We start from the raw sequence: 23,362 nt of genomic DNA on the forward strand, positions 1-23,362 counted from the left end.
ATGCCCAAAATTCAAAACAATATTTATATGCTCGTACTAAAGACATCCCAACTCAGATATGACATCAATGTTGGATTTTGAAACCCAAATAAACAGCATAGCATCCAAGTATCCTGAAAGAAACTTGATTGTAGGTGGAGGTTTCAGCATACCTTACATGGATTGGCAGACGTGTAGCTTCATTCCTAGTGGGGGAGATAAAGTGATTTGCGAGGCGTTATTACACACTCCCCTATCGATTTCATCGTTTCAAATAGCATCCGTACCGAATAGAGGAGAAAAAATTCTTGGTTTGTTAGCGACAAATATACCTCATCAGGTAATAAACGTGAACACCGTCGTAAGAATAAGTGGCCATCGGGTGGTAACTGCAAAGTTTTATCAGAATACCGCTGAAATTAAAAAAAAATAACGTAAAATTTCATTATAAAGGGGCTGATTTTGATGGGTTTAAGAGCCATCTGAAAAATGCTTTCCCCGCGTTTCAAGAATCAATATTAAAGTTAAATGTAGAGAGTACTTGGAAAGCTTTTCTTTTGCTCGTAACTCCGGGAATAAATAGCTACATCCCTAGTAAAACAAGAAAAGAAGTTAGCGAGCCGAGATGGTATGGCGCGGGAGTGAGAAAATCATTGAGGTGACAGAGAGCGTGCCATGCTAAAATGAAACGAGTCAGCACGTATTTTTCCGCTAATGAACGCGAGTTAATAATTAAAAAATATAAGTTGTCTAAAGCCGCCACGAAGGAAGCGTTCAGGAATGCATTCACGAATTTTAAAAGAAAAAAACTAGAAGAGCATTTACGGGATAACCCAAAGGCATTTTGGTCTTATCTTCGGGAAGTTCAAGATAAAAGATCTACCGTGTGTTCGCTGAGAAACGATAATGGAGATGTGTTGACCAACAGTTCCGATAAAGCCAATTTATTAAATTCCTACTTGAAAAGCGTGTTTACCGAGCCTTCTGAGAACTCATCCGAAACAGTTGACAATCTCTGCGTACGAAAGATGCCTTCTATTGACATTAGTGCCCACGGAATGGAAAATACATATTGAAATCGGTCAGTCCAGATAAATCACCTGGTCCAGACGAAATCCTGTCTCGCGTCTATAGAGAACCAGCCTCAGATATTGCCCCTTCTTGCAATTGATATTCAGTAAATCCATCAAGCAACACGAAGTACCTAATGACTGGAAAATCGCTAATGTAACGCCAATATTCAAAAGTGGAGACAAGGAAGAGCCATCTAATTACAGACCTTTAACGCCCATCTCATGCAAAGTCCTTGAACAAATCGTAGTCAGCTCAGTAATGAAACACCTAGACGCGCAAAACTTGTTAATGAGAACTCAACATGGATTCAGTAAAAGTAGATCTTGCGAAACCCAGTTAGCGCTTTTCGCCCACGATATTTTAGTCTACGGAGAAGACAACATTCCAGTAGACGCGATTTTTCTTGGTTTAAAAAAAGCATTGATAAAGTAACCCACGGAAAGTTAGTAATAAAACTGAAATGTTACGGGCCAGATGAATATGCCATTTCCTGGATAAGAGAACCTTTGAGCGGCCGCGTGCAAAGAGTAATATTATTACGTGGTGTAGTCTCCAACGATGTTAAGAGTCACTTCTGGCGTCCCTTATATGCCCACTAGTGTCATATGCCCATTCCTATGCCTTATTTATATAATCGATATAGGTGAAATAGTTCGCAGTAAGCTACGGTTATTTGCCGACGACGCTGTAGTTCACATGGAAATCCGTTCCAGTAAAGATAGGGATAAACTGACGAACGACCTTGCTGCTATCCAAGCGTGGTGCGATGCATGGCAGTTAGAATTAAAATTGAAAAAAATGCGTAGTAATGAATTTCTGGAAAAGGAATAACTCCCCACAACATAGCTATATCATTCGGGGTATCCAATTAGAGACTGTTGAATCCGTGAAATATCTAGGAGTTAGACTCAAAAATGGTCTATCGTGGAATAAACATATTCGGGAAATAACCGGTCTAGCTAATCGTAAAATGGTTTTTGTTAAAAGGATGTTAGGAAAGTGCGACGACAATGTGAGAAAAATCTGTTACTTCTCCCTCGTTAGACCCTAATTATAATACGCTGCCAGTGTTTGGAACCCTCATGAAAAAGGCTTAAAAACACAGTTAGAACGCGTGCAAAGAAGAGCTGCCAGGTACGTGAAAAATTGTTAGGATAGGCTTGTTAGTGTAAGTGACCTCTAAGATCATCTAAATAAATTAAGAGAGATAGACTGTAGAACAGACAGATTCGGAATGTCTTTTTTCCACGGTCAGTAAGAGATTATAACGGCAGCGTTAGAACTCAGAAATAGATTGGATGACTAGTGTAGCCCACTGACTGATGTTTACTTAAATGCATGTTTTCAAATTTTATTATTTTTTCTAACAGCATGTGGTTGTATAATTTTAAGAGTGCGTAACTTTTTTGGACCGTATGGTGTGCATGTGGTAATCCAATTGCATACTGCATGCTGGTGATTGATCGACCAGGCTGTGGTCCATTTTGCGCCATTTGCGCCATTGCTCTTAGGAACAGTTATAGATGTACGCCACGAATTCCTGTAGCAAACGAACAATCAATGATAACCTATCAAAGATTGAATTCACATCGCAAGATGTTTCGAGTTCTATGTACATCTTAAACGAAAGTCAAGATCCACACGGTGCGAAGTCAAAGCGTTATGTAGACCTCGCCTAAAACGCCAATGAGTACCGATTCCGAAAAAGATGAAGTCTAGGAGGTCCGTTAAAATCCGAAAAGCATAAGTTCAAAAGCTAGCCGATCGAAATCCAAATGTAATGTGAAAATTCAAAGCAAATTGATAATACAAGGCATTAATGCTTTTCAAATTTCAACCCAAACACCTAAGGCGTGACACGTATTTGAGCACCCAACTGTAACTGTATAGCAGACATGACGAAATGTAGCTATATCGAAAATTGGAGTGCCAAAGGATAAATTATCCTGAGATAGTGGTCTCCTTAGCATATGTATCACGGGTAGCTGCTACAAGGGAAAATAATTTGAAGGGGGTAGAGGTAGGGCTGAAACCACCATTCCCCTTCCCCATTGGCTACGTGCTGGCGAGGTGGTGAGGGAAAATAGGTTGTTGCAAATGAGGAATAGTTAAGAGGACTAGCCACAATGGGCTACTTCGATAATTTTTTTAAAATTTGAAATGCAACGATTTTGCTGGTGTCCAAACCCGGAATTTCCGCTACCTATGAAATTATGGAGCTCTACCTTCTGCTCCTATGCCACCCTGGGCGTCATTTGTATTTGCCCATTATCCGTAGTGAATTTGATAAAATTCAGTTAATGAGCAAATTATGTCATTACAAGGATTCAGTATTAAAATTAACTTAGGTCACCAGGAAAAATCCATCAAAATATAGAAAGTAATGTCAACGGTAGTCAAGAGTGGAAGCATTCGAAATGTGGTGCTACCGAAGAATGATGAAGATAAAATGGATTGACCGTGTGAGTAACCAGGAAGTGCTAAGGAGAGTAGGAGAAAAGAGAAGCCTCCTAAAAACATTAAGCAGAAGAAGGGACAACTTAGTTGGCCATATTTTGAGGCACGATGGTCTGATGAAGACAATCGTTGAAGGACAAGTGGAAGGGAAAAAGGGCAAGGGACGGCCCCGAATGAGTTATATAGGACAGGTTATAAAGGATGTAAAAGAGAATAAATATGTAGCTATGAAGAGATTAGCGGATAGGAGAGAGAAATGGAGAGCTGCGTCAAACCAAACTTAGGATTGTTGACTAATGATGATGAGAGAATAAAGGCAGGGTCTTATGTACAAATTTAATTGGAATGTTCATGTACAAATTGGGGTCAGAGTTTACCTCTCGAACATTTCACCATAACCAAGACACGAAAACAAAGAAAAGAGGGTGCCAGAGAAAGAGAGACAGAAAATGGTTCGCCATAGACTGAGTACGTGTTGAGTTCAAGACCTTTCTGTGTTAACTTGAAATAATATGTTGAAAGCGCGTTATATTTAAAAAATATATAATGTTGAAAGCGCGTTATGTTGCAAAAAATATAATAATATGTATCTGAAACTAAATTGGTATCAATTAAATATCCTGAAATAAAGGTTTGCTCTGCACCATGGAGCAAGTGCGTGACGTCAAGATGGCGGATCGCCTCATCCCCTACGAGAAATATCAAGGGCCATTTTTAAAAACCAATTTTAGGGAAAGATAGCAATATTTAGGAAGTAAGATATGCCGTCGCATGTTCTCTGATAAATTCTGTGCATTTTGGTACGTCATTTGAAGAGTTAGGTTGCGTATAATTTTTGCGTCTCTTGCGAATTTGGTTGCGTCTCAACTGAGACAAAGGTATATATACAGTAGAAATATATAGGGAGATACCAATCAAAACACTTTTATGGAAATTCCGAAAAAAAACCATCTGCAATGACTGTGAGCTGAACCCGGATCCCGCGATCTCCGGGGGTGATGCTTTAGCCACTTGAGCTACCACGACTTCATAAGTTTCACTGGAAATATGTGGAATATACATAAAAAGATGGTTTGGACTGCTGAGCACATTATTTCACAGAGAAAATATCATTCGCCTTGAGCGGGATACGCAATGTTCAGAGAGTTGGTCAATATAGTTGCTTGCAACCTAAAACAACAATATTCTTTAAAATAAACATTTTTCGCATACCTCCTCCACTCTCCATATTCAGTGGCATGATTAACAATTGCTAGAAGTCGGTCGCGTCCGCGACGGCTCTTGGTGCCGTGAAGGCATAGTATGCAGGCTGCTTCTTGTGCCAACCTTCCAAGTTTTCACCGACCCGGCCCCATCAGTTGACTGGAACTCGTGGGTGTCTACATATTAATGAAAACGATAGTACATGTGTTGACAGCCATTGAGTATTTAAATGGGTTTACTAATATCGCCACCCGCGTCGCTGATGGGCAGAGCGATTCGAGTGTCATGAGGAAATAAGCAATAATTACGGCAGTTAACCGAAATTTATATTCGCGATGATGGTATGTATCAAATCAATTACTTTTGAATGCTATTCATCGGGATTGTTAATACTATATGTATAATATTGAAATGAATGGATTTCTCCATACTCATTGCCGAGCCGCGAAAATTCTTGAAAAGCCATGAAAATGTGCCCAAAGTTGAAGCAAAAATGAAGCTTCAACGGGAAGGACTAATGATCTTCTATGTAGTCACCTAGGTCTTGGCGAAGAAATAGAATGCTGACCTATGGTGACGAATTCCATTTCAAAGCAAATACATGGCGGGTCTTGCCCACCCTCATCCTGCGCTGTCTAAGAAGGGACGCATTCATAACCCCGTGTGCCGAATAGCATTCGAATTTATTGGACGCATAATGATAAATTGCATCGTTAGAAATGAAAATGGTGAAGAGTATCACGTTTGTACTACCTCAATAAGAGGTTTTTAGGTAGTACTCTTCCAACCCCAAAGTTGCTATGACGTAAACTTTCAATAAAAATCTCCCCTATTTCGCCGTTATGAGTGTATTACTTGTTCTCTAGTGATCACAATATCCTCATTAACTTCCTGTCGCAATTATTTTGCCTTCTTCATGGACGCATGCTGTGTTTTCTCCGCTCCCACGAGATCATCATACTGGCGGCATGTCCCTCACATCACTTCTGACTAACCTAATGGTGATGAAGCCAATAAAATCTCTACTCCGTGCCCCTGGCGTGCTGATATATCTCTTTGTGATGCGCTCAGTAGGCTAATGGATGATTATCATCCATGGGCCATTTGCTTCTATCCCCTTTTATGTAATCATAGTAGCATTTGGTGTGGGTTTTGGGACAGGGGATTTAATCTTTGGGCTGCTCCATCATTTTAAAACTGCGTGCAGTGTTGCTTCCATCTAACTCGGAGAGCGTATAAAGTAATGAATACTTAAATAGTAATATATACTAAATTAGCGAGTGCCTTTTGATGTTGTGTGGGTGAGGGAGAGGTAAAAGTAACGCGCTTTCCTCGTTACTTTCCGTTGATGGTTCTATAGTCTCCCCTTAAGCTGTAATCACTAAACGTCACTGCAACTACCTGCCTGGTCAGATAGGAACGAAAGAGTAGTACGATACATTATCCACGGACTCGACCATAACATGGACTGCGATTACATACAAGACGATTTTATTACGCAAGGCATCCCCTGCGTGGGTGCACGAATTCTAGGAAAAACTAAGACGGACGCGTATGTAATTTCAGTCCAGAAGCAAAAAGACTTCGATCTAAAGAAACTGGAGGATATTAGATTCGTCTGTAAACACCCGATCACCATTAACGTCTACAAATACAAGGACCCACAAAGATGCTATAGATGCAATAGATATGGACATGGCTCCAGAAACTGTATGGCGGCTCCGCGATGTTATTTTTGCGCTCAAGGACATGAAGGCAAAGACTGCCCAAGGACAGACCCTTTGAAATGTGTAAACTGTGGGGGAAAACATGCAGCAGGAGCGAAAGAATGCGTGGAATACAAAAAAGCATTAAAGCGAAATAAACCTTTTCGGGATGAAACACGTGAAGAACGCCAAGAAAACTTTATTCCGGCCCCCAAGCCATCAATAAACGTTTGGGAAAATAGAAATCAGGCAGGCGATGTTACTCACGCAACAAAAATAACCCAAGACAAGCATGCACAAAGACAGGAAAATATCCCTGGAATATCTAACGAGCCAGTTCAAAGTCAAGGAAGTAGAACCAACAATGGCACCAACTCGCCAGAAAGCCAAATCAAGGAGGCAGGTCAAAGTCAGGTCACAAATGACCTAATGCAAACAGTAACAACGCTAACTCAAATGATGCAACAACAAATGATGATGATGCAGGAGTTTTTACACAAGATAATGCAAATTTTGAACTCACAAACCAATCATGGATAATACACCCATGAGAAATAAATCACTAGTCATCGCCTTGTGGAATGCAAATGGCGGATTAAAAAACAAGCTCCCAGAATTAAAAATGTTTTTAAAGAAAAACCACGTAAATGTTTGTTTTATTTCGGAAACAATGCTTAAAGATGATATTGACATAAGCATTGACGGCTACGTCACATATAGACGTGACAACGATAATCCCCAGAGAGGCAAAGCTTCTGGTGGGGTAGCCATCGTGGTATCTGAAGGATTAAAATCCAATGTTTTACCTAATGACGACTTCCTAACGCTAGAGGCAATAGGAGTGACTATTGAAACGAGAATGGGAGACATCAGACTTTATTCCTGCTATCTAAGCCCTGGGAAGAAATTTGAAGAAAATGACTTCGATAAACTTTTTGGGGATGGCAACGCAACTCTTATCGGCGGTGACTTCAACAGTAAGCATACCGAATGGAACTGCCCAATTGAAAATGCGAACGGAAAGAAACTCAAAAAATACACGGATGAAAAAGGATTGAAAATTACAGCTCCAGTAGAACCCACCCGAATATATGGGAACTCGGTCATTGACTTCGCTATTAGTAAAAACATCCCAAGATATATGAAGTCATACGTAATGAACAGCCTAACAAGTGATCACTACCCGGTCATAGTAAGGGTTGGAACGAATCCCATTTTACATACGGATGAAAGGCTACGCTATTGTTATAGCCTGGCTAACTGGAAAACTTTTCAGGACGAAATTGAGAAGAATCTGAGTCCCACCAAACCTAAAGGGACAATTGATCTCGACTCGAAAGCCGAAACATTGGGTAAGGTCATATATGCTGCCATGGAAAAAGCCATCCCCAAAAGGAAAAAACGGGGCGACAATTTCCTTCCACTCCCGTCCGATACCAAGGACATGATAAAAGAAAGAAATTATTGGAGAAGGCAATACCGGAATTTTGGAACGAGACATCTCAAAAACAAGGTGAAGATGCTAAACAAAAAGATAACCTCTAGTATTCGAGATCTGAGGAAAAGGACGTGGGAGACAAAACTTAAAAATCTCGAAAACAACAGAGAAGGTATTTGGAAAATTGCAAGGGGCATGAAAACTACCATACCGCCGGATACGGTCATTAAAACAAATGAAGGCAAGCTGCTAACAAATCCCAAGGACAAGGCCGAACATCTGGCATCCTTCCTTGAGGGGGTGTTTAAACCGGTGCGTAAGAGCATTTTTACACCGGATTTAATTATCGAAGGCGAATGGGAAAAGGACGATGAAGTTCCATCAATAACCGAAAATGAAGTACGTAGCCAAATAAAAAAGCTGGTAAAGGGTAAGGCGTGTGGCCTTGATAATATACCCAACGAGGTACTTCTAAAACTACCAGAAAAGGCTATTATGTTCTTGACTATATTAGTCAATGAATGCATTAGACATGGGCATTTTCCCAATCCGTGGAAAAGAGCCGGAGTTATTTGTATTCCGAAGAAGAGAGGCAAAATACTTAGCTGCGATGAATTCCGGCCTATCTCGCTACTTTCGAATTTAAGCAAACTTATGGAAAGGATCATCACCCCATACTTTGAGCAGCACGCCAATAGAGTAATCCCGCAAGAACAGTTCGGGTTTCGTAGGGGTCTGTCCTGTACACAACAGGTGCACAGAGTCTTAGACTACATCTGTGATGGCTTTAATAAAAACGAAACGACAGTTGGCGTCTTTATTGACGTGTCTAAAGCTTTTGATAGTGTTTGGCACGAAGGTCTTTTACATAAAATGATTGAGTGGGGTTTCCCCCTGTGGATTTTAAATATGACACGCTCATACTTGAGCCAGAGAACCTTCGTGACCAGGTGGAAAGATGTGTCTAGCTCGAGCAAGGAAATGTCTGCAGGGGTGCCGCAAGGCTCTGTGCTTGGCCCCCTGCTCTTTAACATCTATACCGCAGACTTCCCGATTGACAGAGAGGACTGGCACTCTAAAACTGCCCTGTATGCGGATGATGCTGCCATTATAGCAAGGAGCAGATGCCCTAACAAGGCAACAGAATACTGCCAAGAGGCCTTGGACGAGGTTGTTAAATGGAACAGCAAATGGAGGATGAAAATTAATGCGGAAAAGACCAAGGCAATGATGTTTAGGAAACAAGCCACTGTCGAAGATCATAGACGGGAAAGGTTAAGAATAAAACAGCAGCCCTTACCCTGGGAGGAACATATAACATATTTAGGCGTGGAGTTCGATAGAAAACTCAATATGAGCAATCAAATAAATAAAATGAAAGCTAAATACATAGGAGCGAGGGTGTCTTTAAACCCCATTTTGAAAAGCAATGCTACCCCAGTAGCCGCAAAAACTATAATTTATAAGTCTTATATCCAATCAAAGTTATTATATGCAGCACCGGCTTGGTGGGGACTATTAACCAAAGAAAAAATCGATAAAATCGAAAAGCTGGAAAGAAGACATCTACGCTCAATTTTCAAAATAAGGACGCGTATGGGCAATCAAGCAGTTTATAAACTAAGCAACATAACCGCAGTCAAAGACGTTGTGCGGAAAACCGCAGCGAGATATTTTGAAGAACTGACGCTTAATAAAAACAATGCCATTCAAGAAATCCTAACATTCAAAGACACCTTCAAAGATAAACATAAAAGACCAGAAGAAATTCTAAATATGACCTAACCAAAACAAAGAAAAGGATAAAACTAACACAAGGGTGTTAAATGTTAAGATAAGGAGCAAAAGAAGTAATATAAACTTCAATATCCGATAAACGCAAACCACACGGTCACTGCAACTACGAATGGTTCTAACATAGTACAGCGAAGCATACGAGGAAGTAATGGGAAAATTGGAATAGTTTATTTAAAAAGTATTTTAAAGAAAATGACTCAAAATTTTCAATATTATTATTAGTAGTAAGTATTAGATAAAAACTGTTTGTATGAATTACGAGTTTACGAGCGTGGAGTGCGTTTGGGTAGTCACTGATCCGCCGGATCCTCTTGAAAACCTGATTATACTTAGGGATTTATTTGTAAATATCTCTCAGTTTCAGTTATCTCACATGTAAATTCGAAAGGTTGGTGCTCTTTCGGAGTGTGGGGCGAACTTTGTGAGCGCTAGTTAGCTCTAAACGAGTCGCTCAACGGCCCCTTTATTTTTCATATCTCAATTCTCATACGAAAGAATGTTAAGTGCGTCCTCACGAAACTCCTTCCTTACCCCTCATCCAGTTTTGCTAACCGAGGAATTCTTCATGGAAGGAAAGTCATTCAAAGTGTTAGCGAATTAGCTGGAAATGACGATGAACTCCAGGACTGCCATTTGCTCGTCAGCAACAGATAATGAGCGCGCCACAAGAAGGAAGAAAAAGGGATTATAAATGAAAAACTTAAATTATTCATAGTCATGTTGGCTTCTGAAGCTACCTGATAGTTTTACTATCGATTTTCCTTTGACAATTGGCGTTTTCAATCAATTAAGTGTCGATAATCGATAAACCATTGAAAATGGCATAATCATCATCCCTCGGTGCATGCACGCTCAATCGAGAGTGGAAACGTGCCTTGTTCATGCAGGCAGCATGGTGCATCCATCCAATGGCCTGATGTCGATGGCACGTTATCGAACCAGCCCCCCCTGCTCTCGGGCGGCGTCGCCCGCCGTTTTGGGTCCATCTCTTATTCAGGGCCGGCCGCCCCCTTAGTTGCCCTCCATTATTCACGTCGGGGGTGCGCGTCCGCTCCTTGAGACGCTTCTTCGTCGACGAGGGCTCGTCTTTCGGCCTCCCGCGGCGCATGGACTGAACGTGGGGCATGGGCCCCTGTGCGTGGGGCCGGGCCGATGCAGCTCTGGTATCCTCTCGGGATCTACGGGCTGCACCACGCAGCGCAGTCCTTGAGCAGTGGGATGATCCGTGGAGGAGTATGGCAAATAATGAATTGCATTAGATGAAGGGCAGCGTCCGTCGAGGGGAGCAAGTGGGCCCAGAGGGAATTCCCCCGCACGATGACGTTTGATGACGATGAACCTCTGTGCGGGCGCCATATCCCGTCTGCTGTGTCTCGGGATGCGCGGTCTCGGTTGGCCTAAGCACAGGGAGAGAATATATCTTGGGTAACGAACCTAAATTAATGAAAAATTTCTCGGGATTCCCACCGGGTGTGGTATTGGGTTAATTCTCCCAATGTTTCAATGGTTGAGTCTGCCATCGTCCACAGGGATTTACTCTTGATGGTACTTTTTTACGGTATTATTTATTTCTTTATATATATCCATGGTTGCCGTTATTGTTGTGTGCTAATGTAGCGATTAATTATGGCATTCCAGGCACTGCTCAGTTGGAAGCCTTTATCTTTATTTACCAATACCACACCCGGTGGGAAACCCGAGAAATTTTTCATCAATCTATACGCCGGGCAAGCCTAAAATTTTGAACCTAAATTAAGTAAAACTAACATCCATACAGCAATGAGTATTCTTTACCGTAGTAAAGCGCATTATTATTTTGTATTTATTCTCTCTTCTGGACCGCCATTTGGCCACATGTTGGGATTCTGTCAGTGTCTTGGTTTTAACTTGTAGTTATAGTTTTAAATTGATGATTTAGGGTGTTCTGTTTTTCGGCATGTTTTGTATTGTTCTTCTAACTTAGTGTGCATTGCACGCGCTCTCCAGCAGCCTTCGCTTTCAAAATTCTCCTTCACCCACCCTGGAAAGTTTACACTGGTTTTATCTTACTCACTTGATGAGTCATTCCCTTCTTTTTAGTGCTCAGAGCACAGCCATTAATACTTAAAAGGTGGAATCAATCGTATTGGAGGAGTAGAGGAAAAGATCGGGGCCGAAAGACCCAGACAATTGCGAGAGTCGTACGCGTATCGCCTAACACGCTCCATATTGTTTTTTTAACTTGCTGGTATGGTATATAGATAGTATGAATTTATTAATTAAAATTCCTTGTTCACTTATATTTTTTCTGAAGAAGATTTCCTTTTGGAAATTATTGTTCAGTTTCTTCTACGTGGTGCTAATGATCTTCTCTGTCAACGCACCTGTTGAACATAAATGTACTACGACTGAACCCAAAGGATGAAGAATGATTTTTTTTATTTCGCTGAGTTCGGAAATATGAATATATTACTCCATGGGTACGATGTGTGCTACTTTTAAGTGACTTGTCATTGTTGGAGCATATATTACTGCGATCTGTCTGTGGGGAGGAAAGAGAAAAAGGCTCATTGAAGTAACGAACAATAACTCGTCCCTCCGAGTAAATATACCAGAACGATTTTTGCCTTGTGCGATTGCGATCAAGATTGATATGTCATAGTCTCAGATCAGGTGATCTCGTGATGGGTCTGAGTGACTGATTTCGAGGATATAGTGTGATTTGATGTTGCTTATGGAAATTATAAATTCTTTAAATTTAGCGCTCGCGCTAAAGGAGAAGTTAAATTGTTTTCATATGGATTATATATTTGCCAGTTTTTAATAAGCTCCTTTTTTTATTTCCCGTAGTAGTGCCTAAGCTGAGGTTTTTATGTAGGCCTCTGCTTCTGGATACTGCGAGGCCACTTTGAGCGCTCTTGTATCTATTTACTCCTAGATAAGGCTAACCTAAGGAGGACTGTGGAGAAATAGAGACAGCGGAGTTAATGTGTGGAATCATGATGATGGAAGAGAACACCAACTTTTGTAGTTGTACATTTTCATCAAAAATACACTGATCCAGGTTTTAATGGGCACCTATCATTCTCCCTTGAGATTTCAACGGTTTCAGTTTTTTGTCTGTTTCAAAAATACACAAATTTCAAGCGTACACCAACCCAGGTGCCAACGTTCACCCGTTGAAACCGGGGTTGGTGTGTTTGATTACAGCGTGGAAAATATCCACAGTTGGTGTTTTCTTTTATCATCATGACTGAAAAATTCCACAAGGTAAACCCAGAATTTATTATTTTAATTATCTATGGACTGGTGATGAGGGATATTGCATTCGAGTCCCATTCTTAGGCTGCTTGCATGGCGTGATCACAACACACCAGGGCTCTTAAGTCGTAGGGGAGCAGTGCCTTCCCAGCCGTGTCGCATAGGCTCGCAGCACAGTTAAGCGATGCAATTCCTGCCCTGCGGGTTATGCTCTCACTGGAAACTGTTGATGTCCTATTTACCCACGGTCCACATTTCCTAAGAAGTATTCACCCTTCAACTATCTAGACGATGAAAATTCTTGGTCCGAAATAAGCCTATCTTTGATAATTGTGAGTCATAATACGACCGTTTCTTTTACTGTGTAGTTGAATTTCTTATTTCTTCAGAAAATGAATGTTTGCGAAAAATCATCCAAGCCAATGTTATTTTGAACCAGAGTGCAGCATTTAATGCTGGAATTTCTCAAACTGACAAGGAAAATCTAGCGGCCGTTTTCATAGATTTCCGCTAAAACACGCTTCTGGGCCACAAACTTAGTCGGCTACTAAGACCTTTAAGTCGCCGACTAAGATATGATATTCATGGATTCTTTTAAGTGAGCTACTAAGAGCTACTAACTTTTTACTAGCCAGCTCGGTAGCCGATACTCGGTAGCGCTTAGTGTTCAATCCGCTAGGCTACGATTGAGAACACTGCATCCGACTCCTCCGCGGCGCGGAAAATTCGTAAAATCATCAAACAAAAGAAATTGATTTTAACAAAATGCAACGAAATTTTCACTTGATGATGGATAATTTGATGTGATATCGCATCGTAGATATACTTGTTGATTGTTGTACATAGAAATTATGCTATACCAATGGGAAAGGATAGATTTATGAGTACTACCGAAGCATTTGTATGTTTGAGATGTAGTTATTCTTGTGCAAACGGCCGTGTATTCATTGATGATATATATTGCATATTTTTTGCACTTCCGATATTTGCTTTCACCAGTGTATGCGTTAAAAGTATGGAAAAACATAACTAGCAACGTCAGTATTATACACATTTACATTCGAAAAGCAGAAACACAACTCAATGTCGGAGTAGAAAAGAAAACTTTTGCAATGCAGAAATGAATCGTAAAGAAAATAACGTAGAGGTAATTGTCTGAATGACACACATTTATTACGTTACAAATACCTACGTGCGAGCAATTCGTAACATATGTTTGCAACTGCTAAAGTGTTATAGTTAAGGAAACGACGATCTGCCTCGCCACATTTAAATTTTTCAAATATTGACACCGTAAAAGTGCGGAAACATAGGACATATAGTTTACTAGATGTGGTTAATGAAAAAAGCAAAGCATAATTTACGTAACTTGTTTTAATTATTTATTGCTGATAATATCACAAATAGCACTATAACGCACACAACATTTCACGAGCTGTGTTAATGATATTTATAATCGGTACATTCCGAATCAACTGATTCAAAGAAAAACTTTGGCTCATAATTAATTTAAAACACTATAACGTAACGCTAATAAAGCATGAAAATCAGTTTTACAGTTCCTATGCACACACATTAAAAGAATTTGCGCTCCTTTAAGTTCGAAAGGATTCTTCATATGTCACTTCCCACTCGTCACTTACGATTTAGGATCAGTTCATGTTATTTCACATTACCATTGCGTAGACAATGAAATGAATAGGCTGAAACAAATTGCTGAACCAGTTATTGTAACATCAACAAACTTCCAATCACACAATCACTCGTACCGTAACCAAAACAAAAACAATAGCGTAACGAAATTCGTGAAATGTAAACAATGTTGATAGCTCACGATGAAGGGACCAGAATAAATAATAAAATCTAACAGAACTTGTAAGGATGCAAACGAATGAAAAATAATGCGCGTTCGCGGTATTCCTATAGAACAACTACTTCAAATATGAAACATATCCCCTTCGTAACAGTTAGATACCTTTGATGGAAATGTATACGGTTGATTAAACCAGTACGGAAGTAAGAAATAATTTTTCCGAAGCTCATACACTCACAAATCTCTTCACTTGTCGCTTGAATCCGTACTTCATCGTCTATATGCAATCAATTCACATTGGGGCACACTGGATGCACAAATTGTGTTCACTTATACTAGAGGCACAAGTTCACTGCACGTCGTAGCTTCCTCGCAGCTGCACAAAACTTTCAATTCCTGTCAACAATTACACTACATACGTTGCCCGCCTTACTTGAAGAATAGATTCTCGTATTCCATTTTGGCACAAATGCGTAAAAAATGTATAACAGTATACAAACAAAACCGGAGTTCGATCATCCACAACGGTCCGCCATATTTAGTAGCTCCCTTAGACAAGGCCGGAGGGCGACTAATCGCCGGCTACTAAGATAGGAGCATACTAAGCTTAGTAGCCCTTACTAACGATCTCTGAATACCATTTTGCTAGTATGCTACTACTTAGAACGCTCTTTAGGCTTTAGTAGCTTACTAAGGAAACTATGAATACGGCCGTAAGTGTTTACGGAGCAAGTTGGTGAACTGGCGGTAAATCGTGGTGATTCAACTTCGCGCATATGTTCGATGATGGTATATCAGTAGGCTCGCATCCTTGTCCCCATCGTGGAGGCTCTAAGACGGTAAGTCCACGATGTGGAGTCCACAACTCGCGTCATCTGCGTATAGCTATTTGATTCCAGATTCCCAGCTCCTCCCATTTCTAGAAGTTCCTTCATCGGCTCTGGCATTCCCTTTGACGATCAAATGGACTCTCGAAAGGGGAGCTGACTAGCAAATGCATCCTGCTCGATAAAAGATGAAATCCGTCCGTAGCTTCACCTCGCTTGGTTTCCCCCTTGGATATTTCCTATCGTCGGAGGATTGTCCGAGGCACGATGCGCAGCGTGACCGGGACCGTTTCGGTGGTGTGCGTTCCTCGAGTCTCGCCGAAATGGAATTGTGACCTTTTTCGTAGCTGGGAGTGGTGTTGACGCATGATTGTACTTCACTCAAGGGAATGCGGAGTAGGGAATATATGCGGTGTTGACGACCCTACATCGCACTGGGATAATATTATCGTGATATTCGCAAGTCGAGCTGACCAGCTCAGCTCGCTGTGATGAAGTTCAACATTTTCACCAAGGGAAAATAGCTCGAGAATTCTCTGGATACCTAGAGAATTCTCGTGCTCTTTTCCCTCAAGATACGATGCCACCCACTGTGCATTTATATGATTATGCGTCGCAGGCGGGGAGGGCAATCTGAATCTATGAGAGAAACACGATATAACTTGGCCTGTTTACGGAAATTTATATTTTTATCTAATAATGTATTAAATGCATAACCTTTAAATTCTATTTTTCACGGTTGCAAGTATTACTTTGTAAATGCTAGAATACATGGGCCGCTGAGTACTCATCGTCATGCTACGGACATTTTTTTAAACCAATTAAAATTCGCCAAAATTAGCTACAAAACTTGAACTTTTAAGGGACCAAGTGAGACGACCTCAATCTGGTCCGCGTAGAAAATAGCTTGATTTCCCTTGGACTCGAAACAGGAACATCCACTATCTCGCCAAGCTACTTGGGATACCGAGAAACAAAATACGGTTGAAAGAAAATGGCTCGACATTTGCATCAACGTGACAAATACTGCGTAAATGTGACTACTACTACCCTCGTTGCGTACCGTAGTGATCAATCTTACTGCATGAGATGTAGGCAGTTACACAAGATGGTATTGTGGCGATCTTGTGATCGGATATGCACTGTCCATTCTTAGATTCTCTCCACTAAAAATGAATTGAAATCTGGTGTGTTAAAATCATAATTAATCTATTTTATATTAAGAATATAATTGCGTGGTCTCGTTTTCGGTGTTGGGATCGCCCACCTCTATACGCGTCACAGGCGACTGTTAGAAAATAGAATATATTTCAGTCGTAAAATCTTTGACTGCGCGGTGCCGTAAGCTTTCGCTGGGGCTGATCTGTTGCTGTATCTTCGTGGGGGAACAACCGTGCGGAAAAGAGAGTGATTGACGGACGATGAGGGCGCAGCGCTGCTTGGGTGGTCTTGGCGGCGACGCGCCTTGCGTTGCTTGCCGTGCATCACGCCTCTGCCGCAGCATCTAAATTCTCCAATTCTCTCCCTGAAAGCTCACGATAGAAGGGCCCAAGTCAGCTTAAGGTCTCAGTCGCGCCATTCTCACCCTGATAGTGCTCTGAGATAGATGGTATGAGTAACGACTTGTACTCAAAAAGACCAAACACCGAGACGTAACTGCGCCGCAACGCTCATAGAAGGAAGAAACGAAAACCGGGATATACGTCTGAAAGAGTATTCTAAAAGTTGCCTGCAAAATAAACTTCTAAATTATGCCTTTAACGTATTATTACCAAACACCATCGATGCATATTGCTCCATTTTAAAGTATTTTAGACGTTCTGATATGCGTATTCCTTATTCCTAAGCATTTTTTAAAGATATATATAGTCCCACATTTTTCTACGAATCTCATCACACGAGAAATAAAAAATACTATTGTGCGCTGTATTATTTTGTTTACTTCGGTATGAAATTTAATCCAGTCGTTACTAACGCTTCCCTAGGCAAATATCTTTAAATGCTCAATATATTCCAGGCATCAGTAAGTAATTTACCCATATCTTCATGTTCATCGAAAATTCGAATGTCTTAAAAGTTATCATAAATATATTTTCGATAGTTAAAAAACCATCGGAAGCATTAGTTACATAACCTGCTTGTCTATTTCTCACCATTTTAAGGCACATTTAACAACGCGTGCATAATTTTGAACCGATAAAAATATACCGTGCTGGGTACCTTATGACTATTTCTGCGCAATTAATGCTAACTATATTTACTTGCTACCAAATATGCTGCTTGGGATGTATCGCTTTACGGTGCGGAAACTTAGACGACGACGAAAGAGGCACGAGAAAAGAATGAAGGTATGCGAGTCGTGAGTATAAGAAAGAAAAAGGAGGGATGGACGCAGAGGAAAAGAACTGAAGAAGTACAATCCATAGATGAGAGATGTGAGGTAAGGGGGAGGGGAAGAATGGATGTAAGGATATGGATAGAATGAAAGGGCCTAATGCGAATGGGCTATACTGTTAATTAAAGTGGTAAGTTCAAGATGGGAGTGGCGCTGGCCGGGTGGTTCGTTAAATATTCCATGTAATCCAACATTATCAGGGTACTTGTAATAATTATCAAATATAATCCTTTTATCATTTCAAAAGGGCTGGTAAACTGTTTTTCCATCACAACCATGAATATTTTACACGCAATCATAATGCCACGTTGATGTTGCTCGCACATTTTTTCTTAAAAATAACACTGAACAATACTGTGTGAGTATTCCCCAGAAAAAAGGACAACACTTCCTTGCAGTTTAAAAATCGGCAATTTTCCTAATTTCCCGTTAATATCTCTTTACTTCCTTCAGTAAAAAGTTACCATTTGCTCAACACGATCAAGTCAAATCGATCCCCAGTGGACAAAGAACGGGTAAGCAATACGCGAAGATCAACTTCGGAGAATAACAAACTGCGCCGGGTATGTGGACTGACTTTTGAAAGTGACTGTACTTACTGCTCTTTTTGGTGACCTCAGATGGTCTTCCTTGTAATTGCTTTTTGCTCTATGGGTGATTCTCAGAGAATGGCAAATTTTCTATTCCACGCCGGTGTCAAAGCTGACGAAACTGATGTTTACAGGCTTTCCCGGTGGAGGATTTTGGTAAAGTATTCTCGGGTAACCTCCCGGGTTAGTTGATCTACCTCCTCCTACGTAACAACAACTGTACTTTTTTGTCGAAACGTTGGAGGATATGGAACAACTGACCCGTAAGGTTTCCGAGAAAACTTAAACAATTGACGGTTCGTATCGATGTGAGATCAATCGGCGTACCAAGCGTATTGATAAATACATTTAATTTCTCAGCAGACCAATGGCACCGTTTACTTGGACCTGAAATCGTAATTCATAACAATATATCGATCGATGGAAATGAGAGATAAGTGAAGACGAGAAACAAACTTCCCCACTCCACCATTTGCTCGTTGGCGTAAAATAAGATAAAGCAAATGTTGCCGAACATCTTTTCGTGTTTGTGTGACTGCATTTGAGGTCCTTCTCATTTACTCGGTCAGGGAGAACCTTTCCTGGGTGGAAGGAATCGCTCGCAAGATTGCGAGCAAGAAAGAAACACAATTGGCCGATGCGCCGCACGACAAGTAGTGGAGAATCGGCGACGATCGGAATTGGTGCTTGACGTCATCAACTTGTCTACAAAAGGGTTTAGGCTGTCGTTTTTTTCGTCCCGAGTAGCTCAAGAATAGGCGAAAGATCGAATATGGAGAAATACGGGTTTACTTTGTTGAAACTCCATCAGAATTTGCAATATTGTGATTTGTGGAGCGAGTCAGTTGGTGAAGAGAGCATAAGGTGTGGATAATAATGCTTAATTGTAATTGCAGGTGGTGGTCGAGAGTGCGGGCTCAGCGTTGGAGTATGGAGACATATCCGTGGATGAAGGAAGCTCCGTGAACCCGGATCTGCACTTCGACGCACAGCTCATGCATCTGTACGTCATGTCGGAGAAAAAGGTAAGCCACTTCGGGTAGTCCCTGTCCCTTAGTCCATAGTATTGTTCCACTCTTAGTGTGATGATCGTACACCGATTCAATTTTCCTTGATTTTATGTACTTATCACATTTTATGGGGTCGTTCGCTCAGACCCGAGATAAATTTCATAAAAATAATTCAGTAGTTAGAGGCCAAAGATCAGTTTTTGTAAAAATGATTCGGCCAAGTTTGTACAAGAAAACACTATAGTAGCTTTTCATGAGTTGGTGATGTCATTAGAGGTGTTACTCATTCATTCGCTCGGGGAGAACCTTTCATTGAGGGAAGGGACCGCGCAAAAGAGCGACAATGAAACACTGCCATACACCAAAGCGAGGAGTAGCAAAGAAGCGGAATCATGCTCGGCTTCAAATTATCTGCAAAAGGGTGGAGGCCTTCGGTATTTTGCCGTGAACTAGAAGTAGACGTGGGGACGGAAAACGATAAAATACGGGTCACTTTGTTTTTCAAACTCTCTCGCAATCTATGGTAAAAGACGCCCTGACGTCTAAACCACGGGAATAAGTTGACCGTGGTAGAGAAATAAATTTCTTATGGAAATTACAAAAGTTAAAATTCTTCAAAGGCACTTAAATGGATTGTGTGCAATATTATCCGTCGGGTGGAGGAAATATTTGGTGGACACTCTAACTTTGCTGAATAGGTCTGCAAGTGTTGGAAAGGACTAGGTTGAAAGGTGGAAATGTTATTCGGGCGCACCAAATCGATGTGAGCTGATGATTTCTCATCGCAACGAGCTTGCATACGTGCAAATGGTGTGGACGGAGCCGGCGTTTGTTACCCTCATTCGTGGCGACTTAACTCCCGTTTCTGATCGCTGGGTCGTGTTTACGTTGCGCTCAAGTTCAGGCACATGATATTACTCAGGGGATCGTTTTGCTGTGGTGACAAGTGTGTTTGATTCAAACTCCGTGGTTGCGGGTGTCACTGCTTCAGTGTTGTGTTGAGGGCACTTCTGGTGCAATACTCCGTCCATTGGATGGGACGTAAAGTCGTGGTCCCCTAGGTGCCAATCGTTGAGGATAGACTGATGCCGACGCCGGGTTTCTCTCCACCCTTGCTTCCCTACCCTACCCAATGGCGTAAATAACCTCAGCTGTCGGTCGCATCCTCAATATACCATTTTAAGTTAATTTCCTGACTGTGGACATCCTCGCGGTTATCCAGATCATGGCACCATGTACCAAAGTATCTGTATAAAGTGGACTCAATTGGGGAAAACTCAATTCCGTGAAAAAGTGCTCTTAATGGTCTCTAAGTTATCAGTGTCTTTTGAGGAAAGAATTTACGTTCGGATCGAAATGACTTATTACCATAATATTCTCAGTACCACGCGTTGTTCAAGCTTGCGTCGTGGGGTTTGGATGGTTTGAAACTCTCAGCACACAAATTATTCAAATCGTCAAAAATTTGAATGCTAGAATGCCTTCAGAAATGGCGAATAATTAGAATCAAATATTGTGATAAATTACAAGCAAACATTGATTCAACAAATTACTACCTAATTAAATTATTTTAATCGAGCTATAGAGTCTACCAAATTAAGATTTTAAAAAGCGTTTTCCTGATTGTTTGGATGCATGATATAACGGGCGTAGCAAGCAGGTCGAGTGAATTTCGATGTATAAGTTTTTATCATTAGTTTCGGTGTATAATTTTGTGTCATACGTATTGACTCCAGCCACCAGGGTGGCGTTGAAAATTCGATGCCTATCTTCGGGGATGTACGAACTCGGAGTGAATGAGAACGCGGAGAATGGTTGAGCGGCGTGTGGGTATGCGGCTGAAATGGAAAGCTGCGGGACGGAGTGTCGCCCGCACCTCCTAGAGGCGACACCCTCGTGCCCAGCCCCCGCACCTGGCCACCTTGAGTGCCGCGCCCGGTGGATGCAGTGTTTCCGCTCCCTCGAGCCGGCTGCTGGATATTCGGCCTCGCCACCCCGCCGCTGCCGAATTTTACGGTTATTTATTTCTCATCCATTTTCGTAATTGGTGCCGAGTCACAAGTAATTACCCAGAGTGCTTTGGGCGGCCCGAATGGTGTACCGCTCGCCCCCCTCCTCAGTCGTCACGTGATGTACATGATAATCGCTTGCCTTCATTATTCCCCTCCTCCGGCTTATGGAATTGCTCGGCGAGAAAGGGACCACTTTTTGGCAGCCTCCGTCGCCGTCGAGGTGTTCGCGTGTGCCACTCGCAGCAGTCCTGAGGAAATGCCTCGAAGCGATCACCCGCTGACATTCGAACGAGCACCTCACCCTAAGTAGCATTGCTGCCCAAAACTCTGCGTACACATCTGAACCCGTTGATAGTTGAAAAGTGAGTGCAAGCTGAACGCGGAGATTATAAATAAATGAATGTGTAAAAAGAAAATTTTCAGGCACCAATTTGTGGAACTTTGTAATGATAAATATAAACAATAACACTTTCAAAAGTTCCACAAAAATTTCTTTCGCCGACGAATGTTTCAACTTGAGCGGTCATAGCAAATTTTTTATCGAATGAGACTTTACAGCAGCGGAAGTTCTCTTTCAATCGGCGTATTTTGACCTTAGTCACGGCATTAATCTGTTGGAGTTGTTTTTTAATTTTTAATTGTCGTCACCATATGACACATTTCATTTCATTTTTTGTCCAAGCGACCCTTAAATGTAAGCTGTAATCTATATTTGATCCGAAAATGGCCTCGCCATGACAAGGCATAAACAAAAAAAAGATTTGTGAATGCAGGGCTTTCAAATATTTTACACGTAAACCCTAATATGTGATAGTGACAGCTGGCAGGACGATTTTCAAAAGTTTCACGAAAATGGAATGTACTTGGAGTGTAGCCGGGTTTACAAGTTTTAAGGCCGCTTTATACGGTGAATTTTCATTCGAATGATCATTCGTATGAACTTGCGAATGACCATCATTCACCGCGTATAACGGAAATTTCCTGCATTCGAATGATCATTCGAATGAAAGTTCAGGCATTTTCTAATTTCCTTGAATGATTTCCGTGAATGATATGAGCGCACGGCGTCCATCTTGCCATTGGCACCACCGGATTTTTTAATCATACATAAAATCTTTGGAAGCATAATAACCCATGCGGTAGCTTAAGTAATTAATATGTACTTTGAGAAAACACAAACTCACAAACGTCAATTCTCTAAAGTGGGTAATTCGTATAAAACACTCCGGATTTTTAAAGATCAAAAACGTCGTTTTTCTCCTCGATTGCGTCTATATTTTGCTTAACTTACAATTATTAAACTACATTTTATGGTTTTAACGCTAAAGTTTGGTGTGAGAGTCCCAATTAATGACAAAATCTCTGTTTATTCGCTGAACACAGTAGAATGAAAACGAGACGTTACGTTATCTTAGTTCTCCTATGAAATCACAATATTGCCTATCTCTCATCATTCAGGAACACACACGAATGAAATTTCGAGCATGCCCTAATTTTTACTTGAATGATTCCGTAAATGATATGAGCGCACGGCATCCGTCTTGCCATTGGCACCACCTCAGAATTTAAAGATCATATATAAAAACTTTGGAAGCATAGCAACCCATGGGATAGCTCAAATATTTAATATTTACTTTGAAAGAAAGTAAATTTACTAACATCAATTCTCTAAAGTGGGTAATTCGAAAAAAAACATTCCGGATTTGTAAAGATCAAAAACGTCGTTTTTCTCCTCGATTGCGTCTATATTTCGTTTAATTTACAATTTTTGAACTATATTTAATGATTTGAACGCTAAAGTTTGGGGTGAGAGTCCCAATT

General features: G+C 41.0%; 1 protein-coding gene across 1 annotated transcript in view; it reads left to right on the forward strand.

The window, feature by feature from the left end:
* LOC124171924 (plexin A3) overlaps positions 1-23,362 on the forward strand; it is a 418,867-nt gene that overhangs the window by 244,760 nt on the left and 150,745 nt on the right. The window contains exon 4 of the mRNA XM_046551350.1: positions 19,416-19,544. Coding sequence (XP_046407306.1) covers positions 19,416-19,544 — 129 coding nt within the window. The remainder of the gene's footprint in view (positions 1-19,415; positions 19,545-23,362) is intronic.

The sequence above is a fragment of the Ischnura elegans genome, chromosome X, assembly GCF_921293095.1.
Source record: "Ischnura elegans chromosome X, ioIscEleg1.1, whole genome shotgun sequence".
Lineage (NCBI taxonomy): Eukaryota > Metazoa > Arthropoda > Insecta > Odonata > Coenagrionidae > Ischnura > Ischnura elegans.